General features: G+C 37.7%; 2 protein-coding genes across 2 annotated transcripts in view; both read right to left on the bottom strand.

Annotated features, from left to right (window-relative positions):
• LOC107562968 (deoxynucleoside triphosphate triphosphohydrolase SAMHD1-like) overlaps positions 1-1,179 on the bottom strand; it is a 44,141-nt gene extending 42,962 nt beyond the window's left edge. The window contains exon 1 of the mRNA XM_016247728.1: positions 1,032-1,179. Coding sequence (XP_016103214.1) covers positions 1,032-1,116 — 85 coding nt within the window. The 5' untranslated portion in view covers positions 1,117-1,179. The remainder of the gene's footprint in view (positions 1-1,031) is intronic.
• A 3,846-nt stretch (positions 1,180-5,025) lies between these two features.
• The window catches only part of LOC107563284 (deoxynucleoside triphosphate triphosphohydrolase SAMHD1-like), a 15,055-nt gene continuing 8,054 nt past the window's right edge, over positions 5,026-12,026 (bottom strand). Inside the window, exons 8-15 of the mRNA XM_016248107.1 lie at positions 11,202-11,302; positions 10,410-10,518; positions 6,901-6,992; positions 6,400-6,512; positions 6,054-6,190; positions 5,837-5,929; positions 5,647-5,751; positions 5,026-5,381 (exon numbers count right to left, since the gene is read on the bottom strand). Coding sequence (XP_016103593.1) covers positions 5,229-5,381; positions 5,647-5,751; positions 5,837-5,929; positions 6,054-6,190; positions 6,400-6,512; positions 6,901-6,992; positions 10,410-10,518; positions 11,202-11,302 — 903 coding nt within the window. The 3' untranslated portion in view covers positions 5,026-5,228. The remainder of the gene's footprint in view (positions 5,382-5,646; positions 5,752-5,836; positions 5,930-6,053; positions 6,191-6,399; positions 6,513-6,900; positions 6,993-10,409; positions 10,519-11,201; positions 11,303-12,026) is intronic.

Below are 12,026 nucleotides of genomic sequence, written 5' to 3'. Positions count from 1 at the left end.
AGAAAACTCAAGTCTACATAAGTAGCAAACAATTACACATATGCAACAACTCAAAGCACAGCTGGATTAGGTGATTGATATGTTCAGCTTCAAACTGCACAGTCCACTGAATATGGGAACATTAAGGATTACAGTATGTGTTATGTATTGAAGCTACTACATCATTTGTGAAGGTTTATTTTAGCACAAATTCAAGATTCCTAAATGTGATATTTTTGTCATGCAAATTGTTTGACATTTTGTTTGAAATAGCTATTTAGAATGAATAGATAAATATAATTTAACAGACTCTAGGGGAGAGGCTTTACTACACTGAAGAAACGGCTTTCGTGAGGCAACAGCTTGAAAAATTATTAATTTAATGAATTGACAGCTTGTCAGCTAATCTTTAACATTTTTGTTTTAAAATATTAATTTTGCTGATTCATAATAGACAGCCAACAGCACATATAGCAAAATCATCAGTGTTAAATTAACCTACCAGAAACTACAGTACTGTGAAAAATTTAGGCACTTCTGAAATAATGCTGTAAAGTGAGAAATTAATGTTTAAGTGAGTTAATTTTATTTGTCAAATAACTTTTATTAACTGGATAAAATTGCTTTATGGATTGCACCATGCTGTTGTCAGACAAACATCTCACTATTATTTCAATTAATGTCAAAATTAATGTTTGGAAATAAACAATATTTTCTAAACTGACATACTACAAAATATATAATCATATTATAACCAGTTGTTTGAATCATATAATGTGCCTTAGACATTGTGTACAGTACTGTGTATAATCTTGTGGTTCATCTTAAAACAAGCACAAGATCCATATATTGCAAAGTGAGAGGAAATTGTTTGAATAAATAATATTAGGGATGACATCACAAAAACACAATTGCATTACAACTTTTCAATTTATTTTCATGAATCAAAGTCAAATAGAATAGCATATGTTCCTGAGCTGGAAAGATCAAATAGTGAGTCAAATATAACTGCTGAAAAGCTGGCAAAAGGTAAATTCTCTTTCTTTCCTTACCTTCACTTTTTGCATATAGTGATTTTATATTTTCAACAGTTTTATTGAAAGTTCCATCCAGCGTTGTGTCACAAGAGCCAGACATCTTTCTTTATTTTTCTGTTGTCTTCTTTTTTGTGTACTAGTGTGCTATAATGGTGCTGTAGCAAACTAGTATGATGCCAGTCAGGATGTGTTGATCTGCTTCCAGCTTTTATAGATCCAGAGACTGTGAAGGGTGTGTCACAAATACTGATGAGCGTCATCTCTGACAGAAGTCAAGGTGAGATACATCTATTTCAAACAATGAACCTCATATGAAGTCACAGAAACACTGTTTTGCCAAGCAAATATATGTGGATGAAAGCCCCAGTAAAATATTACTGATGATCCTTATGTGTCAGTCGGATTGATGTATACCAACCTGAAAATCCTTTTCTCTGACAATACTTCAGAAATCAAGTCATGCTTTTTTTTTTTTAATCCGCTGTTTAGAATCAGAGCTAGTTCTGCCAGATATGCAAATAAATCACTCTTTTTAACTAATTGGTCAGATGGGTTTACAAAAAGGTCTGAAAGTGTTCCCAATTTAGTTGGATTTAGTGAGTAGAGTGAATTTAGTGAGTGGAGTGAATTAGTGAGTGGAGTGAATTAGTGAGTGGAGTTTAGTGAGTGGAGTGAATTAGTGAGTGGAGTGAATTTAGTGAGTGGAGTGAATTTAGTGAGTGGAGTGAATTAGTGAGTGAGTGGAGTGAATTTAGTGAGTGGAGTGAATTAGTGAGTGAAGTGAATTTAATGAGTGGAGTGAATTAGTGAGTGGAGTTCACTCACACACTGGATTGTTTGCAGCAGTTTCTCACAACGCAATAGTAAAGGGGGCATTTTATAAGAACGGAACAAAAAGAGTGATGGATGAGGTGGTGATTTACCTATAATTCAAAAACTTGTCTTCTATCGTCTGTCAACGACGGAGCAGCTATTTATTGCTCGTGCAGTTATGAACGACTCTGTGACGAAGTTAAAGACCATAAGCAGAGCTTGTTTAAGGCTGGGGAAGGTTAGTTTTGCCCTGGCCTCGGGTCAGAAATTAACGGGGGTTTGGGACAAAAATGCCCCTGCACAATGATATATTACGGCTCTTGAGAATAAAATGAAAATTAATTGAAACCTGTTGATTGACTCTGTGAGCTATTCAGTCTTTGTGTTTAGTTGTCTTTTCTTCTGGACTTTTAGCAACCAACACCCTCATCAAATATTCACCCGAGGATGATTAAACACACAAGGCTTGGTTTCTTGTTCACAAGGGTTATGAAAAACATCGAGTGTTTTAATGCAGTGAATCCAGTGGTTCTGGTTCTTCTGTTTAATGCAGGAACAGATGAGCTGTTTCTATTTCCATTCATACACACTTTCACTTTCACTTCTAATTTTCAGTAAATAACATTTGATCTTACGACGGCGTTTTAGTGCCATGTAAAAAAAAAATTTAAATATAAGATTACGAGATTGAAGTCGTAATATTTCGAGAATAAAGTAGATATTACGAAAATAAATTCGAAATTAAAGTTATAATGTTTTGAGAGTACGGCCTTTAATGCGCATGCAAATGTCCCAGATTGAGAGCACGGAATAAGGCTACCGGAATTGATTTGAATATTGTTGTGTCCGAGCGGCCGTATCATCTTACTGGGATGAGGAAGAGTCGATTTTAAGCAGCTTAATATCAAGAATATGATAATTATTTTCTTAACATCGGCTCACACACCCAATCGACATTCCTTTGGGGGGCGCTGTAGCTCTCTTATTTAAACTCTCCTTTTTTAATACACTACAAATATATGTGGGATTATTACCAGAAATCATACCATAGGTCATACTCGCGGGGACAGTATGCTTGGAAATAATATTGCATGTCTTCCATTGCATTCGTTATTTGTAGTGCAAACTTTTATTCTTCACATGTAGCCTATTAACATAAGTTATATTGTTTTCTTTTCTGAGCTAGCCTGTAGGCTATAACATGTAAGTGAATATTCACAAGCTGTTTTATTCATGGTATAATACATTAAATGATTGGACATAATATGTAACGTCTTCCATTCATTATTTGTAGCACCCCAGCCACCCAGTAATCGCAATAATGTTGTGCTTGTTGCTTTTAATATAACACAGCTCAGCTTTCTAATTATGTCCTCTTTATTTCAAGTTTATAGCGAGATATAAAACTGAAAGAACATCAGAAGGCATGAAAAAACAGTATAGCTTAATTTATAATGAAAATAATGTCTCATTAATGTAATCGGAAAGACCCACATGCCGCTTAAACTGAAGTGAATACAGCGATCTGTCACGCCACAATAAAGAGCGTGAATAAAAACACATCATTGTAATATATTGCTTGTATTTCGCTATAAAACTGACAGATTCTGAAAGCTGAGACTTTGGCATTTCTCCCGGTGCTCCAAATCCGGGCCAAAGGCATGTGCAAAAGGCCAGAATATACTCTCAAAATATTATACATGTAATCTTTATTCTCGAAACATTTCGACTTTATTCTCGTAATTTCGACTTTAAAAAAAATGTACGTGGCACTAAAACGCCGTTGTATGATCTAGACATTTATTTAGATAAATATATATATATATTTGTTTTTTGTTTTGTTTTGTTTTTTGGTTAAGAAAAAAAACTGTATTGTGCAAAAGATAAAAGTGAAGTTTCTAATGTGTCTTTTGTACAGTACTGTTGTTTTATATGAATCTGTATTAACTGGAGCTTCTGTAACCTCATACTGCAGCATTATTTTCCTTTTTGTTGAATCACTGGTGTTTGCTTTTGTCCTCATTTGTAAGTCACTTTGGCTAAACATTGAATGAATGTAAATATACTCGTAAATGCCTCGTTTAACCTCCATAAATTGAGTAAGGTGTGAGGAGTAGAAATGTTTTCTATATGTTTTAGATGAGTCATGAAAATGCAGGTTGTGTGCTAATTGATAATGGAATAAGATTCACAGACCTTATAAAGCGAATTGGATGGCATCCCAATAACTTTATGCAACGTTAAATAAGCAAAGTATGCAGTAGTTTATATTTCAAGTTTATATTTATTTCTTTCTTTTCACAAGTAGATGTTTCAGTAGACTATTCTGTTCTATTCTGTTTCTCATATAGTAAACTGTTCTTGTGTGTGTGTGTGTGTTTTTTAGATAAGTGTTTACAGGAACAATGAAAAACATTCAGTGTTTTAATACAAGTGAATCCAGTGGATCCAGTTCTCTCTCTCTCTCTCTCTCTCTCTCTCTCTCTCACACACACACACCCACACAAAAGCACACAGATCAATCATTTCACACCTTGATTTAAATGCAGCTGTCATTCCCAAACATGTAATCACTGTCTCATTATTGACTGTTGGAAAGATCAAATATAATAGATATTTTAGGCCCTATTATTTCGTGAAGCATATCTACATAGTGACAGGAATTCAGAGTATAATCTGCATTTGCTTTGCACATGAATAAGTCATTTACATGGGAAACAAAAGAGCTTTGTTTAAAAATGTTCAAAATTACAAATGTCCCTCATTTGTACGCTTTACATAAAAGCATCTGCTAAATGAATAAATGTAAAATGCTACTTTAAATACATGTTTGAGCATCATTGATGTTTATGTTGTGTCCTAAATAATTGAGTGAGTAATGTATTTCATTCTTAACACAAGTAGCACTAAAATGTTTATTTTATTTGTGTATTTAACTGCATTTTATACTCAATTATAATATTTTACAGGTCATTCATTTTTATGTATATGTTAAAGATGTGGATTCATTATAATTTACACACACAGTAAACAATCCTTCATGAAAAAAAATGATGCAAAATAGTTGTTAAATAGTTCTTTATTTGTTAATACAAATAAATAAAGTTCTTATTATTAGATATGTTAGAACAATAGGTTTGTAAGGTCTCTCACTACATGCAGTGATGTCTGAATCTAATTGTTTTGGATCACTGACCCCCTTTACTAGTCACCTTAATATTATTTTATTATGTTATAATCACTGAACCATGAATCAATCTTCCCAATTTCAACAGGGTTAGTCCCTGTAGTTTAGTCATTAAACCTCTAATGTACAGCAGAAGGAAATCTGTATCACAACAACTACAGACACAGTACTGATTGTGACTGAAATAGCACATATTATAAACCATATGCACATTAATGGAGTTCAAAATTGGAGGCACACCAGATCTGAAAGCACTTCTCAGCCTCCTCCACCTTCTTCATCTCCTCCTCTTTATTCCCATCAGTTCTTTTGTAGTAAACTCTGACCAGCCCTTCATTAAACCTCTTTGGCAGGAAACTGGACAGCTGACAGCAGAAGACCGATCACACACAATTAGTTTTTTAAAACTTGCTAATGTAGTAAACAAGCAAACACTCTAAACATCATGGAGCCCTGCACTGAAAAAAAAAACAATCTATCTATCTATAGTTATAATTTCAAGCGCCTGTCCATTTTGTTTACCAAAAGTACAGAATGAATGGCACCTATTTTATAATGGAAATACTTATACTTCTTATCTGGAAAATTCTGCAGTGATCTGAAATATAATTGGTTTAAGTGTGACGGTACCTGATAATCCTTAATGGCAGACGCTTCATTGGGTTTCCTCTTGCTGTAGAAATAGACTTTTTCAATGGGGTTTTGTTCCTTCATGCCGTGATCCAGATCAACCACCTGAGTAAAAGGAGATTAAATGTTTTTTTTTTAAGATATGAAGGCAGAGATTAAGTTTTTGGTATATACATACAGTATAACTTACATAAACTGGTAAATCGTCAGCGTTCAGAGAAACAGTGGGGTCTGTAGGTTTGTACTTCTGTACTGCAGCTTTCCATGTTTTCTTCAGCTCTTCCTGATTCGAGAGAGTCAGTCAGTTACTGGATTGTGTAATAAATACTGCCTTAAAGTCACATGTCCTTTGAATATTGCTAAAATCACTCGAACAGTCAAACAATGTTTTACATTTTCTGTCAAACCTTTGAGATGTTTTTCTCAGTCAGTCGAGCTTCTCCAACAAACTTTGGCAGTTTTCTTCTGACGATCTTGTTCAAGATGTCTCGAGATTCCTTCAGGTTATCAGACGTGGAGGACGAGATCTGCTCAAAGATCTCATCTGACGGAAGAATAGAAGATTCATTAGCAAAAAGTTTGTTGTTGTTTTTTTCTGCCAATGTGTCATTTGCAAATAATACATTATTTTATAAACACTACGTTCTGAGACATATAATTACAAATGGTTATATAGATATATTGTAATATGCTATATATTTTACCTTTCAGTTTATTTTATGCATTTATTTTTTTTATCTGCTTTCAGCTGACCTGTGAGTTTGCTGTAGTCCTCTGCTGTCTTTATAGCTTCAGAAATCTTCAGCATATCTTCAGGTTTTCCTTCATGAAGGTCACGATCAGCTAGTACGAGCGCTTCTGAAAACCTAACATGAAATGTTAGAAATGCAAGTTAGTGTTTAAACCTTTTTTAAACTTTAGACTTTTTTTTTCATTGTACAATCAGAGACACACATACACTCTTAAAAATAAAGGTGCTTCAAAAGGTTCTTCAAGCGATGCCATAGAAGAACCATTTTTGGTTCCACAAAGAACCATTCAGTCAAAGGTTCTTTAAAGAACCATTTCTTTCTTACCTTTTTGTAATCTGAAGAACCTTATTTCGCCACAAAGAACCTTTTGTGAAACAGAAAGGTTTTTCAGATGTTAAAGGTTCTTTATGGAACCATTTAGACAAAAAGGTTCTTCTATGGCATCGTGAAGCACCTTTATTTTTAAGAGTGTATCCCCTTCACTACAAACAGAGAAACTCACATGTCTTCGATGATGTTGCAGATCTTGTGCTGATAGGCCTGGCGATGGAGAGTGTATCGGGTGCGAAACATGTCATAAACATTATCAGCCTCCTGTGAGACACACAGACATCAGTGTGTCAGAGATCCCACAATCCAGTCCTCACATTCAACATTATTATTATTTAGTTGAACACACACACAAAAAAGCTATTTAAAAGTCTAAAGTGTTTATTGTCCTTGGAATGAAAGTCAGTGGGCACCAATGTTGTTTTGACCTCACTGACTTTGTATGGACCGAAATAACTGAAACCCCTTTAAAATGTCTTCTTTTGTGTTCCACAGAATAAATAAAGTACTACATGAAAAAAAAATGAGGGGGAGTGTGGTGTATGATGACAGAATGATAATTTTTGGGTGAACCATCACTTTGATTTAACTTGCCAGTATGGTGTGCCACTGAAAGTCATTTTAATCTGCAGTGGCCAATTTTATATTTATGAGAAATTGCTTAATAACATCAGCAGAAATCGTATATTTGAATGCAATGCTCTTTCCTCATTTAAAATACTGTATGATAAGCTGGACTCAAACAAAAGGCACAACATCAAAGTTGATTATTTCTCTGTATTAGCAGAGCAGAAAACCTAACTCTTAACACATTTATTTATTATATACTTAACACCGCTGTAATATTCTTCTAAAATATAGGCTAACATCTTAAGTTGGGAAAATCTAATCACGTATACACCAGGGGTAGCCAATGTCGGTCCTGGAGAGCCACAGTCCTGCAGAATTTTGTTCCAACCTTGATACAAACTCACCTTCCTGCTGCTCCTGCGGTGCGTTCCAAACGGGATATATCGCTCTCCGAAGGGCACTTCGGAGTGAAAACAATCATATTGAAGGGTCGTTCCAAACTGAGATCGCACATGATCTAGCAGACGGGTTGGAGACGGCTCTTCCTATCTCCACCCATGTTCGCTAGATCTAGAGCTCGTTCTCGGGGCTTGGAAGCCCGCGCTGCGGTTCTTCCCCCTCTGAATGAGTGCTGCGGCCCTCTTTCTCTGAGGAGATTGATGTTGTTTGCGTGACTGAGCGGCTCGCGCGCTGCCGAGGCAACGCATATATTACATCATTTCTTTTTTGATGTGAATCTTACTACACTAGACCGTATTTACTCATCTGGTTGTTTGATTGCATTTAATTCTGAGGAATAAAATGAAGTATTTGTCTGACTATGAGGAGTTAGATATACAGGGGCTCTTGGGATATAAATTTCTCGAGTGAGAGCACGCGTTAACCTCTCTTCCTCTGAGGAGGTTGAGGCAGTCCTCAGTGCCCTCAGGAGGTCGGTCTGCCAACCTTCCCGTGTTCCAGTGTGCAGCGGTCTCCGGCGAGCGCTTCTCTCAGTTACCGCCCAGAAACATAGCGGTACTAAGAGGCTCGCTACCTCTACGGAGGTAGCTCTCTCGTAGCGGTACTAAGAGGCCCGCTACCTCTACGGAGGGAATCAGTCTCGATTCCCTTAGTAGATTAATGTGTCTCAATGGGTCCTGCGTACTGTAGAAAGAGGCTACAGAATCCAGTTCGGTTCTCGTCTGCCTCGATTCAACAGGGCCCCCCACTCTAGACCTCTCGCTGAGAGCAGTTCACATTCCTGGGCATCTCAGTATGGGAGCAGACATCCTGTCGAGGCAAGGGCTGAGGACGGGGGAATGGATGCTTCACCCCGAGGTGGTGAAGCAGATATGGAGAGTGTTTGGCCAGGCTCAGGGGACCTGTTGCTACTCATATGATATCGCACTGTCCCCTCTGGTTCTCTCTGACTCATCCAGCTCCACTGGGGCTGCATGTCATGGTACAGACGTGGCCGATTTTCTGCTCCCGGGAGTTCAGTAGAGAGTGCGCAGGTTGACCCACTCCACCCTAGAGGGCTTTGTGGCGGCCATTGCGGCCTACCACGCCCCTCTCAGTGGCCATTCAGTGGGAAGATACCCTCTTCTTATACGTTTCCTCTGCAGTGCGCTGAGGCTGAGGCCTCCGGCCAGAGAAGCTTATGCTAAGTGGTGGAGCAGGATGCTATTCCATAGCCTCAAGTCCTCTGATCTCCTCTCTCCTTTGGGGGTCAAGATTCACTCCTCAAGAAGTTGGCCTTTGGGATGGTGGGCCCCACTTACTTTAGCCACTCCGGGCTCCTCTGCTCTCTCGCCCTAGCTGTGCAGTCTTCAACACTAGGCAGAGATTTGGAAGTCTGGCGGCGTGGGCATTCTCGTTCCCCTAGCGTTTTCCGATGCAGTTCGAGTTCCTGAAGAGGAACATCTCAGGTTACGTATGTAACCCTGGTTTCTCAAGGGAATGAGATGCTGCGTCTCGGTGCCATACTTCCGGCATCCCTGCCAGCGCTTGCCTCATTCCTGAAGCTGACGTTGGCCCCGCTGCACGTGCTTTTATAGCTTCCTGGTCATGACGTCACCCGCCCGTGACGTCCCACTCAGCTATTGGACTGATTTCACATGTTATTCAGAGCGTGGTCACAGAAGGCGTTCCCCTAGCATTTTCCGATGCAGCGTCTCGTTCCCTCGAGGAACCAGGCTTACATACGTAACCTGAGACGTTTTTGTGGTTGTTTTAACATCTAGCCAAATGTCTACTGTTGGAAATTAGCCAGCTAGTATTGGTGCATTTGCAGAGCTCTTAATTAATGTGATTGTCCTTATAAGACAATGGCAACATAAACAAACGTAATTGACCATGTGCCCATGCCTATGTGCCCAAACTTACCTTCCGGTAGACTTCTGCAAATAATCAATAACAACAGAGTCCCTCTAGAGTGGATTATTTCTGATAACAAGCAAAATAAATAAGTACATTACATTAGCTAGCACGTTAAAACTATGTCTTGCCTGGCTGCCAAGCCTCTCGTCACACAGCGGTGATCCAGAAACAGTGGTTTCCCCAATAATGGCTGTACACAAAGCAGCGCTGTGCTCACAAACGCTGCTTTATCAGGCAAGATTAAATTAAAAGAACATCGACAATTTTATGAAGACAGTCGATTTGCTTCAGAGGTACAGTGATATAAAAACACTCGCGCCACATTTTGATTTTGAAACGTGCAGTGCTCATGTTTATTCAACAAAGTCAAAGCCTTTTGGAAAATATATTTGTGATGGTCAGTTTTGATATTGTGGCGGGTTGCCACAAATAAATCAATGTATGGGAAACACTGGGTTGCATCCCACAGCACAAAAAAACGAGCCCAACTTCAGTCTACTCATCACCTTAACTATAACTGTGTTTGTAGTCGGCACCATATTACTAGCCACTAACTAACTTCGGGCCAGGCGCGTGCCTCCAATGAAACCATCTATAAATAAATAGAAACAAACTAACTAACAGTATCTGTAACATTATCTGAAGGTTTAAAACTTGAGTTTTGAATACAATTAGTCAAATGACTCAACATGTCATATTTGCAGTATGGGTCTGTTTAGTTATAAATAATAGAGTGACAATTGAATCAGGCACCTTGTCTCTGAAGCAGATGCGATTTCTCCCGTCCACTTCACAGACTCGAGCAAACTTCAGCAGACGCTGATGATCAAAACTGTTTCGGATGCCAAGGTGATGACAGTCTCTGCAAAATTAAATATTAAATATTAAAATAAAATTGAGACACAAATGACTTCATGTCTGCTTGGGTCTGGTTTGTGTTTGATCTATTGCCTTTATTTCACACTGACCTACTGTAACAAGAGAATAAGACAAGGTTCAATTTGAGCTTTCAGTACATACTAGTGATGTTTGATTCTTGAACGAATCGTTCTTTTGAGCCGGTTCTGGGTTGATGACGCAGGACGCACAGCCGAAGTACGTCAGACTCAAAAAAAAGCGAATTAGATGGTTTAACCATTAGATGGTTGATGACACAAATTACTTATTTGAATGTATCATTGATACAACATGGCCCTGAGTGGTTAGAAAAAAATGCGTAGTGACATCATTGCTTGATGACGTCAAGAACCGATGAATCGGCTTTTTGATCCAGTTCAAAGAGCTGAACTGTCCGAAAAGAACCGGTGTGCGGAAATGAATCGGACTTTGCATCACTAATACATACACATCATAACAATATGTCACAGCTCAGGATAGTCACTAGTGAAGATTTGAGATTGTTCTTGTCATTGTTGTCAGTGCCAATTTCATGCAGCTCTACAATCAGTAGTCACATGCCATCTATGACTAAGGTGATTGACTCAAAAAGTTCAAATAGATGCTAGATCATAGCAGCATCTTTACAAAATGGATAATAATATTTACCGTGCAAAATAGTCCCATTTGTCTACATCAATTCCGTTCTGTTTATTTGCCACAATCTCATACAGGAAGGATTTTTCTTCATCTCTGCCTTCATATGTCCACTGAAAAGAAAAGCAATATCTGTTTCACTTACTTTATTAACCTGGAGCAGATGTAAACAGTTGTGTATCAGATTCCTGCAAGTGACAGCAGCTAAATATACCTGCTGCTGTCTTTGTCATTCATGTTAATTAAGGAACAAAAGAAAAATAAATAATTCCTCTGCTCTTAGCTAATAACTTATTTGGCTTTAATAAGGATTAATCTATATTCAATTTATACCTACTGTATTTCATCCCAAAATTCTACTGCCAAGCCTACCTGAAAAACTTCAAGCACTGTTTCTTTTATTTGTATCTTTGTTCTGTTGTATTTATTTGTGCTATTGCTAGTAATTTATTCAAATTTTGTCAGGGCAAGTAAAATTCTGAATCAGAATGAATGTATATATTCATAACATTTGTGTATTGTTCTTTCTGCACATTTGTCTATCTGTAACACGGAAGCCCTGAACCGCAATGTGGAAAAAAAATAAAATAAAATAAATAAATAAATATATATATATATATATATATATATACAGACTTACTGTAGATCCTTCCTGAGCCTAAGTCTGAGGACTCTCTCTCTCTCTCTCTCTCTCTCTCTCTCTCTCTCTTCAAAACTTGTTTCCTCTATTCAATTGTTTTCCCCTCTCTTCAAAATATGTTTTCTCTTCAATTGTTTTGAAAAAAGACACTATATATTTTTCTCCTACCTTGATCCCCCCCCCCCCCCACCCCTCAT

Source organism: Sinocyclocheilus grahami, unplaced genomic scaffold (assembly GCF_001515645.1).
Source record: "Sinocyclocheilus grahami isolate Dianchi unplaced genomic scaffold, SAMN03320097.WGS_v1.1 scaffold24.1, whole genome shotgun sequence".
NCBI classification, from domain to species: Eukaryota; Metazoa; Chordata; class Actinopteri; order Cypriniformes; family Cyprinidae; genus Sinocyclocheilus; species Sinocyclocheilus grahami.
Note: the sequence above shows the minus strand (reverse complement) of the source record. Positions and strands in the feature narration are given on the sequence as shown.